The sequence below is a fragment of the Chlorocebus sabaeus genome, chromosome X, assembly GCF_047675955.1.
Source record: "Chlorocebus sabaeus isolate Y175 chromosome X, mChlSab1.0.hap1, whole genome shotgun sequence".
NCBI classification, from domain to species: domain Eukaryota; kingdom Metazoa; phylum Chordata; class Mammalia; order Primates; family Cercopithecidae; genus Chlorocebus; species Chlorocebus sabaeus.
The window spans coordinates 29071327-29094620 of NC_132933.1; the positions used below are offsets into that span (position 1 = coordinate 29071327).

At 40.6% G+C, this 23294-nt stretch overlaps 1 protein-coding gene across 1 annotated transcript in view; it reads left to right on the forward strand.

The window, feature by feature from the left end:
• Positions 1 to 23294, forward strand: part of TENM1 (teneurin transmembrane protein 1) — a 497338-nt gene that overhangs the window by 316304 nt on the left and 157740 nt on the right. The window contains exon 14 of the mRNA XM_037988761.2: positions 21992 to 22111. Coding sequence (XP_037844689.2) covers positions 21992 to 22111 — 120 coding nt within the window. The remainder of the gene's footprint in view (positions 1 to 21991; positions 22112 to 23294) is intronic.

Here is a 23294-nt window from a genome sequence, read left to right on the forward strand (position 1 = left end):
CAGTCTTTTAAGACCTGGGTCCAGAAATTGTCACAGTGTCATTTGTGTCATACACAGTTGGTCAAAGCAGTCACAGAGCTTGCCTAGATTCAAGGGGAAGGACATAGATCCCACCTCTTGATGAGAGCAGTATCAAATAAGTTTTGGCCACCTTTAATCTATGACACCACTGTATCCCCAGTCCTAACATAGTATCTGGCATGAAGTAGGTGAAAAACAAGTGAGTAAGTGAGTAGCTTAGTTATGATTTTGAAGTGTGAGTGCTCTGTATTAGGTCATTCTTGCATTTCTATAAAGAAATACTGGACACTGGGTAATTTATAAAGAAAAGAGGTTTAATTGACTCACAGTCCTGCAGGCTTTGCAGGAAGCATGATACTGGCATCTGCTCAGCTTCTGGTGATGCCTCAGGAAGCTTTCAATCATGGTAGAAGGTGACAGGGCAACAGGCATGTCACATGGTGAAAGCAGGAGCAAGAAAGAGAGAAGGAGGTGACAAACACTTTTAAACAGCCAGATCTCATGAGAACTCACTCACTATTGTGATGACAGCACCAAGAGGTGGTGCTAAACCATTCACGAGAAATCCATCCCCATGATCCAATCACCTCTAACCAGGCCCCACCTCCAATATTGAGGATTATAATTCAATGTGAAATTTGGACGGGGACAAACATACAAACTATATCATGCTCTCCTCATATTTGCTCTTGAAAAACTCATTTTGGTTGCCTAGAACACACAAGTGATATTAGGATCTTAAATAATCCAATTCTCAAAGGTAGAACCAGCCTAAAGGTAAGACTACAGTTCTCCAAATAGCAAAGAAACAAAATTCATAAAAGACATAGTGATAATATAACAATAACAAAGTAATTATTCTTTTTTAAAACTTGTGATGTATTCCACCACTGTCACAACCTGCCAATAATTGGCATCATTTATGATTTTGTGTATGCATCAATAATTTTAGATCATCAAAAGTTAGTGCTAAGAAAAAATTGGATATAAGGAGCAATATCAGGAAGTCAGCAGGAAGACTGCTGCTAACTGGCTCACTTGGGTAGGCATCATTATTCTGTCTCACGAGAAAACCAAAGAGAAGTACCCTAAAATAAGCTGAAGTACTACAAATGCCTTGAACATGGAATTTTTGGCAAACTCTTTATCTACCTAAGCTTTCATCCTCCTTTACTATACCCTACTCAATAACAAATTCTTGATTCTTGTTCCCGATTAGTCATGATACCTGGTGATAGCCATAATTACTCATCATAACTTGTTTAATATAACATGCTTTCTGACCTTAGTTGAGCTGGGAATTTATGCCATTTGAGATTCTGTGAATGGCAAAACAAATTATTGACCCAAGACTGAGATCAAGGGAAGGTTACAAGAAGATGGTCATTGCTGCAGAAGCTGCTGATCTCTAATAAAGACTGAGACTGAGACTTAAAAATAACCATAATTGACAGATACTAATTACTGTTTTATGTATTTATTTTATTACAATATTAGTATTTCCAGAGAAACTGAGGACTTTATGACCTCAGAAAGAGATATAAGAGATACCAGATTCCTCTGCCATTCTTTTTTTTTTTTTTTTTTTTTTTTGGTTTGTTTGTTTTTTTATTATTATACTTTAAGTTCTAGGGTACATGTGCATAACGTGCAGGTTTGTTACATATGTATACTTGTACCATGTTGGTGTGCTGCACCCATCAACTCGTCAGCACCCATCAAATCGTCATTTACATCAGGTATAACTCCCAATGCAATCCTTCCCCCTCCCCCCTCCCCATGATAGGCCCCAGTGTCTGATGTTCCCCTTCCCAAGTCCAAGTGATCTCATTGTTCAGTTCCCACCTATGAGTGAGAACATGCGGTGTTTGGTTTTCTGTTCTTGTGATAGTTTGCTAAGAATGATGGTTTCCAGCTGCATCCATGTCCCTACAAAGGACACAAACTCATCCTTTTTTATGGCTGCATAGTATTCCATGGTGTATATGTGCCACATTTTCTTAATCCAGTCTGTCACTGATGGACATTTGGGTTGATTCCAAGTCTTTGCTATTGAGAATAGTGCCGCAATAAACATACGTGTGCATGTATCTTTATAGCAGCATGATTTATAATCCTTTGGGTATATACCCAGTAATGGGATGGCTGGGTCATATGGTACATCTAGTTCTAGATCCTTGAGGAATCGCCATACTGTTTTCCATAATGATTGAACTAGTTTACAATCCCACCAACAGTGTAAAAGTGTTCCTATTTCTCCACATCCTCTCCAGCACCTGTTGTTTCCTGACTTTTGAATGATTGCCTTTCTAACTGGTGTGAGATGGTATCTCATTGTGGTTTTGATTTGCATTTCTCTGATGGCCAGCGATGATGAGCATTTTTTAATGTGTCTGTTGGCTGTATGAATGTCTTCTTTTGAGAAATGTCTGCTCATATCCTTTGCCCACTTTTTGATGGGGTTGTTTGTTTTTTTCTTGTAAATTTGTTTGAGTTCTTTGTAGGTTCTGGATATTAGCCCTTTGTCAGATGAGTAGATTGCAAAAATTTTCTCTCATTCTGTAGGTTGCCTGTTCACTCTGATGGTAGTTTCTTTTGCTGTGCAGAAGCTCTTTAGTTTAATTAGATCCCATTTGTCAATTTTGGCTTTTCCTGCCGTTGCTTTTAGTGTTTTAGACATGAAGTCTTTGCCCATGCCTATGTCCTGAATAGTAGTACCTAGGTTTTCTACTAGGGTTTTTATGGTATTAGGACTAACATTTAAGTCTCTAATCCATCTTGAATTAATTAATTTTCGTATAAGGAGTAAGGAAAGGATCCAGTTTCAGCTTTCTACTTATGGCTAGCCAATTTTCCCAGCACCATTTATTAAATAGGGAATCCTTTCCCCATTTCTTGTTTCTCTCAGGTTTGTCAAAGATCAGATGGCTGTAGATGTGTGGTATTATTTCTGAGGACTCTGTTCTGTTCCATTGGTCTATATCTCTGTTTTGGTACCAGTACCATGCTGTTTTGGTTACTGTAGCCTTGTAGTATAGTTTGAAGTCAGGTAGCGTGATGCCTCCAGCTTTGTTCTTTTGACTTAGGATTGTCTTGGCAATGCGGGCTCTTTTTTGGTTCCATATGAACTTTAAAGCAGTTTTTTCCAATTCTGTGAAGAAACTCATTGGTAGCTTGATGGGGATGGCATTGAATCTATAAATAACCTTGGGCAGTATGGCCATTTTCACAATATTGATTCTTCCTATCCATGAGCATGGTATATTCTTCCATTTGTTTGTGTCCTCTTTGATTTCACTGAGCAGTAGTTTGTAGTTCTCCTTGAAGAGGTCCTTTACATCCCTTGTAAGTTGGATTCCTAGGTATTTTATTGTCTTTGAAGCAATTGTGAATGGAAGTTCATTCATGATTTGGCTCTCTGTTTGTCTGTTACTGGTGTATAAGAATGCTTGTGATTTTTGCACATTAATTTTGTATCCTGAGACTTTGCTGAAGTTCCTTATCAGCCTAAGCAGATTTTGGGCTGAGACAATGGGGTTTTCTAAATATACAATCATGTCATCTGCAAACAAGGACAATTTGACTTCTTCTTTTCCTAACTGAATACCCTTGATTTCTTTCTCTTGCCTGATTGCCCTAGCCAGAACTTCCAACACTATGTTGAATAGGAGTGGTGAGAGAGGGCATCCCTGTCTTGTGCCAGTTTTCAAAGGGAATTTTCCCAGTTTTTGCCCATTCAGTATGATATTGGCTGTGGGTTTGTCATAAATAGCTCTTATTATTTTGAGGTATGTTCCATCAATACCGAATTTATTGAGCGTTTTTAGCATGAAGGGCTGTTGAATTTTGTCAAAAGCCTTTTCTGCATCTATTGAGATAATCATGTGGTTCTTGTCTTTGGTTCTGTTTATATGCTGGATTACATTTATTGATTTGCGAATGTTGAACCAGCCTTGCATCCCAGGGATGAAGCCCACTTGATCATAGTGGATAAGCTTTTTGATGTGCTGCTGAATCCGGTTTGCCAGTATTTTATTGAGGATATTTGCATCAATGTTCATCAGGGATATTGGTCTAAAGTTCTCTTTTTTTCTTGTGTCTCTGCCAGGCTTTGGTATCAGGATGATATTGGCCTCATAAAATGAGTTAGGGAGGATTCCCTCTTTTTCTATTGATTGAAATAGTTTCAGAAGGAATGGTACCAACTCCTCCTTGTACCTCTGGTAGAATTCAGCTGTGAATCCATCTGGTCCTGGACTTTTTTTGGTTGGTAGGCTGTTAATTATTGCCTCAATTTCAGAGCCTGCTATTGGTCTACTCAGGGATTCAACTTCTTCCTGGTTTAGTCTTGGAAGAGTGTAAGTGTCCAGGAAATTATCCATTTCTTCTAGATTTTCTAGTTTATTTGCGTAGAGGTGTTTATAGTATTCTCTGATGGTACTTTGTATTTCTGTGGGGTCGGTGGTGATATCCCCTTTATCATTTTTTATTGCATCTATTTGATTCTTCTCTCTTTTCTTCTTTATTAGTCTTGCTAGCGGTCTGTCAATTTTGTTGATCTTTTCAAAAAAGCAACTCCTGGATTCATTGATTTTTTGGAGGTTTTTTCTGTCTCTATCTCCTTCAGTTCTGCTCTGATCTTAGTTATTTCTTGCCTTCTGCTAGCTTTTGAATGTGCTTACTCTTGCTTCTCTAGTTCTTTTAATTGTGATGTTAGAGTGTCAATTTTAGATCTTTCCAGCTTTCTCTTGTGGGCATTTAGTGCTATAAATTTCCCTCTACACACTGCTTTAAATGTGTCCCAGAGATTCTGGTATGTTGTATCTTTGTTCTCATTGGTTTCAAAGAACATCTTTATTTCTGCCTTCATTTCGTTATGTACCCAGTAGTCATTCAGGAGCAGGTTGTTCAGTTGCCATGTAGTTGAGTGGTTTTGATTGAGTTTCTTAGTCCTGAGTTCTAGTTTGATTGCACTGTGGTCTGAGAGACAGTTTGTTATAATTTCTGTTCTTGTACATTTGCTGAGGAGTGCTTTACTTCCAATTATGTGGTCAATTTTGGAATAAGTGCAATGTGGTGCTGAGAAGAATGTATAGTCTGTTGATTTGGGGTGGAGAGTTCTATAGATGTCTATTAGGTCTGCTTGCTGCAGAGATGAGTTCAATTCCTGGATATCCTTGTTAACTTTCTGTCTCGTTGATCTGTCTAATGTTGACAGTGGGGTGTTAAAGTCTCCCATTATTATTTTGTGGGAGTCTAAGTCTCTTTGTAAGTCTCTAAGGACTTGCTTTATGAATCTGGGTGCTCCTGTATTGGGTGCATATGTATTTAGGATAGTTAGCTCTTCCTGTTGAATTGATCCCTTTACCATTATGTAATGGCCTTCTTTGTCTCTTTCGATCTTTGATGGTTTAAAGTCTGTTTTATCAGAGACTAGGATTGCAACCCCTGCTTTTTTTTGTTCTCCATTTGCTTGGTAGATCTTCCTCCATCCCTTTATTTTGAGCCTATGTATGTCTCTGCATGTGAGATGGGTCTCCTGAATACAGCAGACTGATGGGTCTTGACTCTTTATCCAAATTGCCAGTCTGTGTCTTTTAATTGGAGCATTTAGTCCATTTACATTTAAGGTTAATATTGTTATGTGTGAACTTGATCCTGCCATTATGATATTAACTGGTTATTTTGCTCGTTAGTTGATGCAGTTTCTTCCTAGCCTCGATGGTCTTTACATTTTGGCATGTTTTTGCAATGGCTGGTACCGGTTGTTCCTTTCCATGTTTAGTGCTTCCTTCCGGGTCTCTTGTAAGGCAGGCCTGGTGGTGACAAAATCTCTAAGCATTTGCTTATCTGTAAAGGATTTTATTTCTCCTTCACTTATGAAACTTAGTTTGGCTGGATAGGAAATTCTGGGTTGAAAATTCTTTTCTTTAAGAATGTTGAATATTGGCCCCCACTCTCTTCTGGCTTGGAGAGTTTCTGCCGAGAGATCTGCTGTTAGTCTGATGGGCTTCCCTTTGTGGGTAACCCGACCTTTCTCTCTGGCTGCCCTTAAGATTTTTTCCTTCATTTCAACTTTGGTGAATCTGGCAATTATGTGTCTTAGAGTTGCTCTTCTCGAGGAGTATCTTTGTGGCGTTCTCTGTATTTCCTGGATTTGAATGTTGGCCTGCCCTACTAGGTTGGGGAAGTTCTCCTGGATGATATCCTGCAGAGTGTTTTCCAACTTGGTTCCATTTTCCCCCTCACTTTCAGGCACCCCAATCAGACGTAGATGTGGTCTTTTTACATAATCCCATACTTCTTGCAGGCTTTGTTCATTTCTTTTTCTTCTTTTTTCTTTTGGTTTCTCTTCTTGCTTCATTTCATTCATTTGATCCTCAATCGCTGATACTCTTTCTTCCAGTTGATCAAGTCGGTTACTGAAGCTTGTGCATTTGTCACGTATTTCTCGTGTCATGGTTTTCATCTCTGTCATTTCGTTTATGACCTTCTCTGCATTAACTACTCTAGCTATCAATTCTTCCACTCTTTTTTCAAGATTTTTAGTTTCTTTGCGCTGGGTACGTAATTCCTCCTTTAGCTCTGAGAAGTTTGATGGACTGAAGCCGCCTTCTCTCATCTCGTCAAAGTCATTCTCCATCCAGCTTTGATCCGTTGCTGGCGATGAGCTGCGCTCCTTTGCAGGGGGAGATGCACTCTTGTTTTTTGAACTTCCAGCTTTTCTGCCCTGCTTTTTCCCCATCTTTGTGGTTTTATCTGCCTCTGGTCTTTGATGATGGTGACGTACTGATGGGGTTTTGGTGTAGGTGTCCTTCCTGTTTGATAGTTTTCCTTCTACCAGTCAGGACCTTTAGCTGTAGGTCTGTTGGAGATTGCTTGAGGTCCACTCCAGACCCTGTTTGCCTGGGTATCAGCAGCAGAGGCTGCAGAAGATAGAACATTGCTGAACAGCGAGTGTACCTGTCTGATTCTTACTTTGGAAGCTTCCTCTCAGGGGTGTACTCCACCCTGTGAGGTGTGGGGTGTCAGACTGCCCCTATTGGGGGATGTCTCCCAGTTAGGCTACTCAGGGGTCAGGGACCCGCTTGAGCAGGCAGTCTGTCCGTTCTCAGATCTCAACCTCCGTGTTGGGAGATCCACTGCTCTCTTCAAAGCTGTCAGACAGAGTCGTTTGCGTCTGCAGAGGTTTCTGCTGCTTTTTTGTTGTTGTTGTTTAGCTGTGCCCTGTCCCCAGAGGTGGAGTCTACAGAGACAGGCAGGTTTCCTTGAGCTGCTGTGAGCTCCACCCAGTTCCAGCTTCCCAGCAGCTTTGTTTACCTACTTAAGCCTCAGCAATGGCGGGCGCCCCTCCCCCAGCCTCGCTGCTGCCTTGCGGTTAGATCGCAGACTGCTATGCTAGCAGTGAGGGAGGCTCCGTGGGCATGGGACACTCCCGGCCAGGTGTGGGATATAATCTCCTGGTGTGCCTGTTTGCTTAAAGCACAGTATTGGGGTGGGAGTTACCTGATTTTCCAGGTGTTGTGTGTCTCAGTTCCCCTGGCTAGGAAAAGGGATTCCCTTCCCCCTTGCGCTTCCCAGGTGAGGCGATGCCTTGCCCTGCTTCAGCTCTCGCTGGTCGGGCTGCAGCAGCTGACCAGCACCGATTGTCCAGCACTCCCTAGTGAGATGAACCCAGTACCTCAGTTGAAAATGCAGAAATCACCGGTCTTCTGTGTCGTTTGCGCTGGGAGTTGGAGACTGGAGCTGTTCCTATTCGGCCATCTTGCTCCGCCCCCTCCTCTGCCATTCTCAATGTAATTCCCTAGTATCAATTCATTTTTCAACACTGATGAAGGATATGCATTCACTCGTTCATTCAACAATATTTATTGAGTACTCACTCTATTCCAGGAACTGTGCAGATGGAGATATACAAAAGAAACACAGTCCCCTTATTCACAGAGTTTACATTCTAGTGGCAGAAGCGGTCAAAACATCAAGTAAATACATAAATAATTAAAATAATTATGAATTGCAGTAAGCCTATGGATCATGGAACATCAGGTTTCTAAGGGAGCTTGGAGTTCATCAACTCAGGAATCCAAATTCAACTGTCTTGATGGAGAAGACAGGTAACCCTGTAAGACAAGAAATATTCTGGCAAATTAGACAAAGTCATTAAACAGTAATAGAAGTGAAACTGACCTGGAAGTTTTCAGCAATAATCCAGAGATGGGACTAATTGGCTCAGGTGAGCATGAAGAGCTGCTAAAATTGACACACACAGGAGACAATGATGACTTGCAAGAAAAATACAAAGCTTATTTGGACAGTGAACAGCTTAACTATATGCAAACAATTTCATCCTTTGACATCTGGGGCTATAAATAATTTTCTCTACAATTTAAAATGTGTGTACCAAACATAAATTCCATGAAGAAAAAAGAAACAATCATCCAAAAGACATCCCATTTAGCACAATGAAAAAAACTCCCCATTAGCCACACTTTGGAGTCATTTAAAACAATAGATCCTACAATTTCTTTCAAGATAATCCATATTGGGGGAAGATTAATCATTTCACTCTTTAAATGTATGAACATTATAATGTTTACTTGGTTCATTTCTTCATTTAGTGATATGTACTGTTCTAGGCTCTGGGTTATAGTGGACAAAATCTCTTCCCCATACAGTCTAGCGAGGGAGGCAAACAATGAAAAAAGTAAACATCGGGAAGGTATAAATACTGTCAAGTGAGATAATGGTTAGGGACAGAGAAGGATCATTTTACACAGAGTGGGCCGGGGACACCTCTCTGAGGAGGTGACACTAGAGCAGAACCCTGAATAGCATTCATCTGTACATTAGATGACGTTGGTATAAATGTTTCTTGCCACCTGGACCCCCATCAATAGATTTTAACACAAACTGGAGCCTGCTGTTGACTTTTAGGGGCCCGTTGAATCAATATTCTGTGACATAATATGCAATGGAAAAGTAAAACAAACCTTTGTCAAGGAATTACTGCATATTGGTTACTAGGTTTTACTGATAAATGGATGGGGTGCCTGCCCTCCAGAAGTACATTGAGAAAATTTGAATACCTCAGGCAAACTGAATAGGACCTGGCAACAGAAATCAGTAACAGCCTTAGACCATTTACTCATGCATGACAGAAAAAAATAGCAGATCTTCATCAATTAGTGTTAATCCTAGAATAAATGAAATATTGAGAAACCACTTACTGATTTGGAATTATTTTTAAAAAGATAAGCCAAGCCTATGTTTTAAAATATTTAAAAGGAAATATAGTGCTATTACAGTATTCAAGCATTCACAGAATTAACATATGCAGTTTTGTCAACATAAACATTTGTAATTTCACTGAGGTACAAATTTGAATCCATATGCCTTGTGTTTAGCTTTTTCATGAATCTATTTGTTAAAGACCTCTAAGTCTACTTGCTAATGGCAAATTTTTGTGTATTTTTAATCTAGGAATATGAAAAACATTATACCAAGTACACAACTAGGGGTTGATAAATATACAATGCAACAATTGCTGAATAAATTGAATAGACCAAGAATTGGGTAAGCTCTTTATAGAGCATCGAAATCCTCAAATCTACCTTCTGTTCACCTTCCTTTCTAAAGGAAGGTACTGCAGATGACCTGTTCACATTTGGAAAAAGAATTCCAGTGTGTTTTGGATGGGTCATAGTTACTTGGTATTCTGTTTGTCTGTCCATGTTGCTTTTCCTGAGCAATCTCCTTTGCTTATCACCTCTGAAGTTGCTGTCCTAATTGGGAAGTAAGGTTGTTGCTGCTTGCTAATAAAGCACTTTGATCTTCAGGTGAAAGGTGTTACTGAAGATGGGATCTCTTGATTTTCAGACTATACATACTGTCTAATGCTAAAATTCAGAAAACACATGTTCAAGACACATTTAAAAAATTACAAAGTGCAGAAGGTTCCCAGATTTATGTTGCTGACTGTCTCCTGAAATCAGCAGTCAACACTTAAAGGTACCAAAAAGAAACAATGTGAGACTTTCACTTCTTTGCAAACGTTCTTGGGCAAAGAAGAATCAAAAATCAGAACACAGATCTTCAAAAGGCTGTTTCAACTGATTATTTATGATACTTTGAAACTCAGTTGTTCTGAGATGCTTAATAATACCAGTAGCTACCTACAACTTATCGCAGCATGAATAGGTATTTTCTAATATTTTAAATATCCTACTTGCTGCTCCATTAGGATCTAAAGTTAAAAGGCTGAAATCCTTATTACCTACTACTCAGTCATACTATTTGCTTGTAATGACTCTCTAGCTGGTTCTGTCATCTCATTTTGTCCCTGGAGAGGACAAAGTGAACGCAAGTTTGGGAAGAAAGAACAAATGACATGCTGTAGCTCATCTCCACTACACACCCTCCACGTAGGAAGTGCTCAGCAGTTGGTACATTTCTCCAGGTAGCGATAATTCTGTAGCTAGCACCATCTTTGTAGGTGATCACTTTCTTTTCATTTGTAGCCATATTGTTTATATCTTGACTCTGAAAGATCTGCAATACAGCTCAGGCTCTTTGGAGGCCAGGTCAAGAGATCTCCACCCCTCCACAACTTATGAGCTGCATTAACTTAAGCACAAAACTTTTAACTTCTCTGAGTCCGTTTCTTCATTTTTTAAAGGGGCCTAATAGCTTTACCTACTCAGGGTTATGTGGACATTAAATGAAATAAGGTAAGGAAAGTATCTGGCATAGTACCTGATTCATAATAAATATTTTATTTATACAACATATATACCTAATAATTATCAGGGTACATAACAATAGAATTTGTAAGGCCTAGTTCAAAAAGTGATCATTTTACTGGGTAATTTTACTGTGATGACATATTTGTGAGGTAACTGGGGAGAGGTCAGGGAAGAAAGATCATTCCCACTCTACATAAAGAGGAAACAGAGCTGAGAGTTAATTCTCTTTCTTAGGAAAAGTCACAATGGTGGTTACTAGCAAGCCAGAGCTAGAACACCCTTGTAGCTAGAGCAAGGACACACTTTTTCCTCTGTGGAGGAAAGAGTAATATATGCCCAGGAGATGGCCAACAAGAAGGATCTGTCCTATATTTAATGACTATCCATTAGTCGAAAGGCAGATTCAGAGAAGTGACAAGAGAGGTTAATGAGGTTAACAAAACCCTATAAGGCTGATTGCAAAGATAAAACATTTGAGTCATGTGTAGAACAAGCAAAAAACAAACCAAAAATTTTAAAGGAAAAACTAACTTCAGACTATTCAAGAGTTGCAAGGGCTTACAGGACAAATATTTCAGGATTCAAATTCTGGACGAAAATAATCATGTGTCTAAATGAAGCAAACTGGCACTTACGCAGTCCTGAAAATGTGACTGTGTCGTCAGTTTTCTTATTGCTTCAAAACACTTGATCTTTTTCCCATTACTTTGGGGATCTCAAGCCTCCAAAGCAGCCTACTTTTGACAAGCAATTACCAGGGCAGATGGGAAAATAGCCACCCTACCTCAGGGTGAGTGCCCCCATTTTGTTTTACTTGAAACATCACTAGCCATGAGGAAAATAATTCTGCTTAAAAAGCTATCTGCATTTTCAATAGCACCACCTTTCCCAGAGTCCTAGAATGTTCATGGCTAATGCTCCCAGCTGCTTTTAATGCTACCCACTTGGTAGGCATTATTTATTTGGGGCAGTGACCAACTGAGTACGATTAAATCAACCCACCATATTAAAATAAAAACTAATGAAGAGATAGTATTGGGTTTGCATATGAACATTCACTGCATCTGAATTTTCAGAACATGGAAACAGGTTTATGCTATAACATTAAGTGTTTTCATAGTGCTGTGCCAGGTTAGATAACATATATCAAAAGTAGCATGTGTTGTAAGGAAACCCCCAAAATATCTGGATATTAAAAGTCCCAAATGCATTTAAATTATAAAATCGCAAATAGTAATTATATAATAATATATAAAGGAAGAATGGGGCTAGTGTGCATAAATTAAACATTTGAAGACTATTCATTTCATCTTCCCGATCACAATAGATACTGTTTAATTCCCTAAAATAGTCAAATATCAAACAAAACACTCCTGATGAGAATGTCATAATGCTCAATCCAGAGTGTTGGCTTCTAGTAAATAAAGTGTAAGTCATCTGTCACACAGGAATCTCAACGTAGGCACTGAAGCCCTTGCTTGAAGCAGTGCCATGAGCATAGGTTGCAAGGATCTTACAACTGTATTTTTAAATATTTGAGTTGAAATTCTTTGAACCTGTCTTGAGCATGTGCTGTGTACATCAGGCACTGAGAAGGACACAGAGAAGAAAATCACACAGTTTTTGCCCTGGCTATCTAATAAAAAGACAGACAGATCTATAACTGTCATCCAAGACTGGTTATGATAAGTGCAATAACACAACTATGAGCATTGTATAATGAGAATAATGAGGATGGAGGAGAAATGGACACTTATTTGGGATAAATAAATTGGACTAAAACATATTTCCATTTTATAATCTCTGAATTTGAAGACCCTGTAGTTCATCTTGTAGTGCAGCCACCCCTTTGTCATGACAGTTTCAACATGACTCCCCAAATTACAGTTGTTGCAAACCCTTTTCCAGAAGTTTATATGGAAGAGTTAAAATTCATGCCTGACAAATTTTATAAGTGTAAGATTGTGAACCAGTGGTTGATTTGCCTGCCTTTTTATGGTTTATACCTTCTGCCTCCCTCTCCAGGAGTTCATATGCCTTAATTGGCTGAGTATGTTATGGCCTTGCTTTTCCTAAAGCAGCAGTTCTCAAAGGTTTGTCTTGTTAGGTAAATTCTATGACCCAACACCAGACCTTCTAAATCAGAAACTCTGAGGATACAACCCAGCAATCTGTGTTTTAAAAAGACTTTTCAGTGATTCTCGTGGACAATCAAGTTTGAGAATCATTGATCTATAAGAGAGAGAGATTATCATACAGGACTGAGGACCAACACCACAATCCCAAAATTACATTCTAAAGAGAAGCCCCTTTATTCACTATGTGATGGCAGTGGTAACAGGAATATCACAAACCCTTTGTCCTAACGATTCAGAGGTATTTGCATTTCAACAGAGACCCCAGTAGCTACAGTTGTCAGGGGAATCCTCCAGTCACATCTCATACGCGACAAATTTCTATCCCTTGGAGACTTGAGCCAACTGACAATTCAGAGAGGAATTTACAAGGCAGAATTCAAACACTAGTGAGAGAGGATTCATATAGCCTCTCTCAGCCCAGTCCTTCTCATTGCTACCTTTTGACCAGAGCTGTCAGCTGTAGAAAGGATTTCATCTGTTCCTATGGAAAAAAAAACCTAACCTGCCCACCTGCTGCTAGATCCCCTGCTGGCTAGGTCCTTGATTTTGAATGTTAGCCTTCAAAGGCTGCTTATGCTCATGTTAGCAACAAAAGCAAATCGCTATAACTTTTCTAGCCCTGAGTCTCAGTTTTCTTTCGAAAGACATTAATCAGAAATACAATGTAGTAAATCGCATCTTCTTTCAGCAATTTAGTTTTCAGCCTTGCTTTTCAAACCAACTATTGTGCTTGATGTTAATGTTGTTGCCTGAGGTGTTAAACGAATATCAGAGATTTGACATGGAAGACAAAAGACAACAAATAAGGGAAGAGGAGAATGGAACCAAGAGTTGATTGAAGGCTAGGGATAATTTGACTTTTCCATGAAAATAACAAATACAGAATGAATTAGACCTTTTGCATCAGAACAGTCTAACAAGCAGCTTGTTAGTTAAATAAGGCTCTCAGTAAAGTGTATTCTGACTTGCATTTCCCAAGATGCTTTGTTCTTCAGACCAAGCTCCAAACACCTAGAGGATTCAGCATTTAGTTAAAGTGGAGAAGCAATTCCTTTGGGATTGCTGCTTTAGCATAGTGACAGCAGGTAGACAGCTTGGCAGCAGTCTGTATTCTCTAGAGAACAGGAAAAAAGACACTTGTGGGGGGTGATATTCCCCATGCATGTTTTTAAGTCACATTGGACATGCCCATCTAAGTTCAAGTTATCTTGCTCTAACCAACAACAGCAGGGAGAAGTTCTTGTTTTCAGAGGTTCAACCAAGCAAAGCATCCATCCCATCCATGTGTGTGAATCAAAGGAGAGCCCAAGCAAAAACAAAAATATGCAGTGCCTGCCATTGAGCATACACAAGAACATGCATATACACACACAAAACCAACACAAAAGACAGTTATGCTGGGCACATAACTGCTGTACACATATGCAGGGTCAGCTGCATGACAGTCCAGACAGTAGCTTCTATCATCTTGCTTGAAAGATTTAGAAGAGTTCTATGTATTATTGAATTGAAAATGTTTCAGAAAAAGACAGATTTTTAAGGACCAGAACTCAGGTTGAGGGTAGTTTTGACGTGGCAAAAATTCAAGAGCTCAAGATGCTTCCTCGAGGCAGACCAAGTACAGGCCAAGTAGGACTGACTAATTTCAATGGTGATTTGAGCAAGCCAGGGACTCTCTGGAAGAGGAAATAGGGAGGCACCATAATGGGAATAAGGAAAACTGCAGAAAGCAGGACTGTGGTAATATCAAAGGCAGACACTTACCATACATACCTCAATACTCATGTAGGATCTAACTTTGGGGAAAAAAAATGAACTATACAGGCTGCCTTAGATATAAGAAGCATAATCAAAATAGTTTATATAAATAGGGGAGAAGGAACTATATTTTAGTGGCTGTGGGGAATCAGGAAAAACAAACCAGATACAAGGCTACCATCCACAATTATTAAGAAAATAGAATTTAGAATCTGGGAGTGCACAAAATGGCAGTTGAGCTGAACAAAGTGGCACAATATGCCATACTTCCAAAGAATATATATGAAGGCTCCCTAATGGCCATTTGGAGCTGATGTAGCCTGCCTGGGAAAGCAAGTATGCTTAAGAGCTTTCTTTTTGAAATGGAGACTTTGCCTAAGAAGTATATTTTTCCTAAATTTCTGCATGCAGTGTCAGTCAAGATTACTGCAAATTAAAAAGAATACTTTAATACTGTCCTGAAATTTAGACAATTTAAACTGACACTGGATGACTAATATTGTTCAAAGATTACAGTAAGTACTAGTAATCCAGGAATAAAAAGACCTAAGAGTTATTCTCGTGAAAAATGGATGACATGGAGTGTGTACTGTTTTGTTTAATTTAATGTAACTTAATTTAGGAGAGCTAAGTAATTAAACATGAGGCCAAAGTACGTAAGAAAGTGGCAGTCTTTTATTGCAAATATGCACACACTCTCGGGCGAGGTTCTCTGGTCCTCAGGTGTGGGGGGCCAGGGAAGTCACGCCGGCGCTCTCGGGTGATGTTCTCCAGTCCACAAATGCGGGGGCCGAAGAAGTCACGCCGGCTCCTGCCGGCGGCGGACTTTTATGCCTGGGAGCTGGAAGGGGAGGAGTTTGGGGCATGTGTGTAGGAGTGGCTTCTTGAATTTCGGTGTCCCCGGCTTGATGTCACTCTGCGCATGCTCAGTTGATTTGGTTCTTTTCCCAGGCGTGGGAAAATCTGTGATGAAGAACCTGGAAACAACAGAGACTGTTCCATCTTGTTCACCTTCCTCCATCTTGTCCCTTTTCCCTCACCCAAACAGTCCAACCTCATTGATTATAAGAATTTGGGTCGCCATTGTCTGTCTGACTGCTTCCTGCTGTTAGGGGGTGTAATTAGGGTCTGAGGTTGGCAGTTGGGTGTAGGGATGCAGGAGCATTTGGTTGAAGGTGGCTTGGGTGATCTCTTGGACCCTGGCTCAGAGAAATTTTGTTAAAATGGGAGCAAAATATAAGGCAAGGCAGAGGATTAGTATGGGAATTAGGAAATCACAAAGGGCACCCTGCCAAGCTAGGTCTTCTATGAGAGTAAAAAGTTGGGAAACCCACTGGTTGGGGGATGGGTCGGGAAGGAGGGTGTCTATGGGGTTTATGAGGGAAAAGTCAGTTAAGTTAAGATGAAGAATGGTGAGGAAGCGGGAAAATTTGAGGAGGGTGTTGATCCTTGAGTAGAACCTGGTCACCTGGAGAAAGGGAAGGGGAATAGATGTTTTGAGTTAGGTTAAGATGTCTCGTCCCAAGAGGGGGGTGGGACAAGAGGGCATGATGAGGAAAGAGTGGGCAAAGCATGCATAGTCCAGGCAGTAATTTAACATTGGGGTCTGGTGAGGGTTAGACGGTTTACCGTCTACCCTAACTACTGAGATAGTGGATGGCTGGCTAAGACCTCCATAGGTTGACAAAACAGAATAGGTAGCCTCCATATTGATGAGAAAAGAAATTGGCTTACTTGCTATCTGTAGAGTTACCCTAGGCTCGGCGAGGGTGACCAGGGTCTCCGAGTGTGGGCACCGTCAGTCATCGTCCAGGTGTAGGAGCTGGAAGGAGCCTTCCGGCCTTTGAGGAGAGGCACCACGTTGAGGAGCAATGCCTGCCCTGCTGGCGGGGCAATCAGACTTCCAATGTCCTTCCTGTTGGCAGGTTGGGCACGATGTGGTAGGCAGGCGAGGATTTGGACAGTTTTGCCTAATGCCCAGTTGTGCCACACTTAAGGCATGGACGAGATGGAGTGGCCGGCTTGGCCTGGGGACACTGGTTTGCCTAGTGTCCTGGGTCTCCGCATTTATAGCAGGAGCCCTTGGGAGACTTGCCCTGTGTCTTCCCTGCCGGCAGAGTGGGCAACGCTGGTTGGAGGGCAGCCACTAGAGCTTGCGCCTGAAGCACAGCCCTTCTTTTCTCCTTATCTAGCTCTGCGGCCTCAGCTGCTGCTTCTCTGGAGTTAAAAACTTTAAAGGCCAATTTTACTAAGTCCTGTATGGGGGTTTGAGGCCTATCTTCAACCTTTTTTATCTTTTTTCGAATATCTGAGGCTGACTGGGAGATAAAATAGGAGGCTAGGACAGCTGCCCCGGCTGGGGAGGTGGGGTCTAGCTGAGTAAATTGGGCTAGTGCCTCTGTAAGGCGATTTAGGAAGGAAGCCGGGTTCTCATCTGAGTGCTGGATGATTTCCTTTAGTTTATCAAAATTGACCACTTTGTTAGAGGCTGCCTGCATACTGGCTAAGAGACATTGAATCATAATGTCCTCCTATGGCGGCCGGGCTGCTGTGGTTGGTAGTCCCAATCTGGTTCTATGGACAGGACAGCCATCTCTCCTAATGGGACAGTGGCGTCAGTTAAATGCCATTGATCTGCATGTTGCCTGGCGGCTGCAAGAATACACTCTCTTTCCTCTGGGTTAAGGGAGGAGGACAAAATGACCTGTAAGTCATGCCAGGTTAGATCATATGCCTGACATAGGTATTGAAACTCCTTGGAATATAGGGTGGAGTTAGCAGAGAAATCGCCGAGCCGTTTTTCAATCTTGGAAAGATCTGCCAAGGAAAAAGGGACATGGACTCTAACTAGTCCTTTGGCTCCGGCAACCTCTCGGAGGGGGGCCAACAAACTAACAGGGGAGGTTGAAACAGACTGACCAGTCAGGTAGGTTGAGACCAGCTGACCGGTAGAGGGGGTTGAGGCAGGCTGACCGGTAGAGGGGGTTGAGGCAGGCTGACTGGTAGAGGGCTGACTAGTGGGGGCCGCTACCATGGTCTTGGAGCGAGTGTGGGCAGAAATGGGAGAGGTAAGAGGAGTGGCTGAGGGAGGGGTGGTAGGAGGACCATAGGGAGGGGAGTTGGTAGGTCGGGAGGGAGGTGCCCCGCCATCGGCCTCGTCTGAGATGGAAGTAGAATCTTCCTCTGCTTGTGGTGTGGGGGCCGAGGGCTGGGTTTTAACTAACAAGACCTGGGCCATTGAACACTGGGTGCACAGGTCTGGGCGAGAGCGCAAGTCCCAAAAGCCTTGGACATAGATAATCTCTGACCACTTTCCAAGCCTTTGGCAGAAATTAGAGAGATCTAATAGAATGTTATAGTCAAGTGTGCCGTCTGGTGGCCATTGTGATTGGTTGTCTAATTTATACTGCGGCCATGCCACAGTGGAGAGGAAAATTAGCTGCTTTCGTCTAAGATCTTGCTCTAATTGTAAAGTTTTGAGATTAGTTAGAAGACACCCTAAAGGGATGTCTCTAGGTATTTTGGATTGGGGATTTCCCATTGCCTTTCTCTCGCCTATAGGCGGAAACCGAACTCTACCTGGCTGCAAAGCGTCCTTTGGAGCCACTAGAGACCAGGAGACTCCTGGAGCCGGAATGGAGATTACCTCCAGGCGGACATCTCCGTCCTGGACGGGTCTCACATGGACTGGAATGGAGTTCCTTTGGGCAGACGTCTCTACCTTTGGGAACTCTCCTGTGGGTCACCTGGTGACCAAAAAACCTTGGGCCTGCGCAGGACTTCTGGCCAAGGAGTATGAGAGGGAGGCAAGAGATATTCATCCCTAGGAAACTTGGAGGTGTGGAAAGCGATGTCTAGGTCCTGGTCCGTCTGCCGCGTGGAAGAAGGAGGCTCCTTGGACCTTAGGGGGCCCTGAGGAGGGGTCTCCTCCTGGGTTTCGGCACCAACTGTTTTGTTTAATTTAATGTAACTTAATTTAGGAGAGCTAAGTAATTAAACATGAGGCCAAAGTACGTAAGAAAGTGGCAGTCTTTTATTGCAAATATGCACACACTCTCAGGCGAGGTTCTCTGGTCCTCAGGTGTGGGGAGCCAGGGAAGTCACGCCAGCGCTCTCGGGTGATGTTCTCCAGTCCACAAATGCGGGGGCCGAAGAAGTCACGCCGGCTCCTGCCGGCGGCGGACTTTTATGCCTGGGAGCTGGAAGGGGAGGAGTTTGGGGCGTGTGTGTAGGAGTGGCTTCTTGAATTTCGGTGTCCCCGGCTTGATGTTACTCTGCACATGCTCAGTTGGTTTGGTTCTTTTCCCAGGCATGGGAAAATCTGTGATGAAGAACCCGGAAACAACAGGGACTGTTCCATCTTGTTCACCTTCCTCCATCTTGTCCCTTTTCCCTCACCCAAACATAAATAATGGGAGCAAATGCAGCAAGATACAGGGAATCTTAGAACATTTAAAGTCTAATACATTACAAAGGGAGTTCAATATTGATAAATGTAGAATAATAAGTTTTATGGGGCTTTATCATATGCTGCAAGTTTGTGTGGATCATAAAATATGAGGAATAAGAAAGTAGGGGAGTTGAAAGACAAGTCTGTGAGCATTATTTATGAGTGATGAAGAGTGAAATGAATGAAAAGAAGAACAGGTAGACAATGTCTTGAATAATGATGACTTTGATGAGTCGTTATCACACAAATCTGTGTGCTTCATAAAACATGAGGAATATTAAGAAGCAGAAGAGTCAAAAGACAAGTCTACTCAGAGTGAGATACAGAGTGAAGACAGAGAGGAATACAAGGGAAATGCACAGAATAATGATAACTTTTATGAGACTTTCACTCACCAGCTTGGATCCTTCATAAATATAAGCCATATAGAAAATAAAAGAACAGCAGAAAGAAGAGACAGGTCTGTGTGTGTCATAAAATATGAAAAAAATAATGCCAACTAAGCTTGACAAAATAAAAACAAAAATAATTGAGCCTAGTAGAGTTGTGGAAAGACACAATGTCTAGATTAATGTGAGCAAATAAAAAGAGTGAGTTTGGAATTGTCTTGCCAGTAGGGAATCAGCAAGCACCTAGGTAGGTGTTATTGTTGTAAAGGCCACCTTTTTAACTGGTGGAGGTTTGGTAAGGTAATAACTAACCCCCACCATACTCCCAAAGCAGCTAACAGCATTGAGAGCTCAGGAAACAATGCTTAACTAATTTCTAAATTGTTTAGCATCGCTACAGTCTCTTCACAGCCCCCTGGAACCAATCCATACGTCATTTGCAGGAGATTTTCTCAGCTTGTTTCCATTCAATCTACACCCACCTTGTCAAAAGTTGTTCTGTAAATACATCTAAAAGGTTACTGTATAAAATCAGAGATGTCCTTTTATTTTCATTTCTTGTTACATTGGACTTAGAACCTGGGACCAGATCTGTCAGAATTAGTTCAAAATCCAGAACTCAATGACTTCAAATGTCTTCTCTATTAGAACAAATGGGATTTCAAAATGATTCAGAAATTGGGACAATCAAACATGGCAAAGTAAGTGCCAATATGCCATTTGCATGCCACTCAGAACCATGATTTACATAATTCATAAAATGGACAGCTCACTGGAGAAAACCACTGATCTATGTCACAGAGCTACAAATGTTGATCTGAGAGTTCAGAAAATACACAAACACTAATAGCAACAATTATACTCGCTTACCTTTGCATAATACTTAATGGCTTGTAATTTTTGTTGGGGAAGGCCTTACATAGAAGAGGATAAATCCTATTAGCATAACTTATAACCAATTCCTCTGATTACAACAGAGTTTAGTAGTGAGGTTTATTGGCTAAACATATACAACCAACTTTGGCTGGTTGAATAAGCTACCATCTATAGCTTATTCAAAAGTGTTTTACTTTTTCTCAAATGATGTTTGTGGCCATGAGGCTTTACATCCTTCCCTTTACATCCTTCCCTTTACTTTCTGATTCTGTTAAAAGAATGTATAACTCCAGGATGAAATGATCAGGATTACTCTGAAAAGTCATGTTTGTCTGAATAACATGGCCCCCTTTAATCCAAGATTGAGCTGCCCTGGATACCCAGAATCCCACTTGGTTGCAAAAAAAAAAAAGAAAGAAAAAAGAAAAGGTGGCATTGATGCCCTAGGAAAAATCACTGACCTTGCTCAACTTTCCTCAACCCTGCCAACTCCAGCTATAAAATTCATGTCCAAGAGCTCAGAGCTGCCAAGACTAGGATCAAACTCTGGTGAAAAAACTGTCCCTTCCTCCCCAAATAACAGCAGACCAGTGAAAAAAATCTTTGCTTGGGATTTGTCCCGGGGCACTCTTCTTAACCGCCAGCCTCCTGAAATTTGTTACAGCTTGTCAGCCAGGCTAGTGCTGAAAGTCTTGTACATTTTAGTGGACTATGTCCCTGAAAGAGAGCCCTATTTAGGGACTAGTTTAATGGAATTCCATTTTTCAGTAGGGGATGAGACTCATTTATTTAAAGGGAAAGTGTCTTGAAATATTTTATTTAAATTAGGCAAGAAAAGCAGTATACCACTGTCAGGGATCATGTCTCTTTTGCAGACTTTAACTTAAAGTGTGCTGAACTAAATTTGTTTGTTTGGTTGGCTGGTTGTTTTACCAGAAAAAGACACTTTGGCAGTGTATATCAGGAGGCTTAAAAATATTCATACTATATATGTAAATGCATAGAAAATGAACACAACAAACTAATAGTGCTGATTACCTCTGACGAGAATACCAAGAAGCAGGAAAAAGGCGGTCAACAGGGACTTTAGTCTTATCTTACAATATAATTATGTATTAACTAATGTAATTAACTTTAATTTTGATAAGAGAAAAGTATCATTCCACAACTAGGACTCTCTCCCAAGGAAATAATAAGAATTTTTTTTTTTTATTTGAGTTCTAGGGTACATGTGCAAGAAATTTAAGTCAGAAAAAAATTAAGAAACAACAAAATGTCCAAAAATCAGGGGTAGGTTAAGCAAGTTACAGGATACTAATTTAAGGGTGTATTATATAATAACAAAATGATATATTAAGGAATTTCCAAATACATTGGACAATATTAATAATATGCTTTTAACCTTAAAATATCTGGATTCCAAACCATACTTAGTATGATTCTAATTTTGAGAGGAAAAAAAAAAAAACTCCTCCCCAGAATGTTATTAGTAGTTTTCTATTGGTGAAATTATTGTTTTATTTGTTATACTTGACTGTTTTCCAAAGTTTCTACAACTTGACTTCTAGAATCTAGTCTCAACATGCTTTTCTGTTTGCCTTTGTTCTTGCGTTGCAGGCGTGCCTGTGTGATTCGAGGCCAAGTGGTGGCCGTAGATGGAACTCCTCTAGTGGGAGTGAATGTCAGTTTCTTGCACCACAGTGATTATGGGTTTACCATCAGCCGACAAGATGGAAGGTATGTCAGTATTGTTTCTGATCATTGTAGGGGCCAATTAATGACTTCTAGCTAGGGGTAAAACCAGGGCTCAGATGACACAGTGATGGTAAGCCCATCTTTCTTCAAGTTATATCTCAAAAAGTCATTGGTGATATTTATTTCCTCTATTTCCTAATTAATTCAAACTGAATTCCTCTTCTAATCCTTCTCAAGTCTTCTTGAAACCCAGGCCATGTGAAAAGTTTTCTATCCTTTATCTAATTCCATCTATAAATCCAACTTTAAAGTTCAGTGACATTATGCAAATGACAAATAAGGAACTATGGAACACATAGGCTATTTTTCCATAGTAATCCCCAAATATTTCAGAAATGAATGCATCCAAAATATTTCTTTCAAAAGTACAGAATTTAATCACATTAATGGAGAAGCTTTAAAAATGTGTCCTCCCTAGGATACCTTTTTGACTATTGGCTGCAACTGATGGACAAGCTTGGCCAGCCTATTTAATTATAGTGATTTATCCTGAAGCACCAACCACCAGGCTGCTCTCTAAGGGCTTCTCAAGGTTCTCTAACATTTGAGAAGCAAGACTTTGAAGTAAATAAAACCTTCTCATCCTGGAAAAGGATTTGCTCACAACAACATTTTTGTTGCTGTCATTTAGACACACATTGATTCAGAGTATTTGAGTCAATAGGCCCATGTGTCCAGCTTAAAGGAACCTATTTATGACTCTCAGGGGCACTGTAATAATGGCTTTGAGGTGCCCTAGTCTCCAGGTGACTACCCTTTAAATGTCCTATTCATATCAAGCCACTTCAATAATCACATGCAAAAAGAAAAAGACCTATTGGCTTGGAGCTTTATCACACTGTGAGAAACTATCTCATTTCAAGAACCTACAATCAAACATTATTAGTCCTAGCCACTTTAGAAATGTTAATTGTTCAACTTGGGCTGTGCCGGATTTAGATTTTTTCAAGATCCTGTCAAGAAAGTACTTATAAAAAAATTAGTTTAAAAAGATGATAAGAAAGAGTTTTAGCCTACTTAAGAAAATAAACAGTTCTTAAGGACTTTAGTAAATTATATAAATTATTTATGTATAAATTATATTGCTTATTACTAACCGTCTCTTCATTATAACAAGCTCAGCAGAACTACTTTGGTAGCACACACATATATGTACATATATATG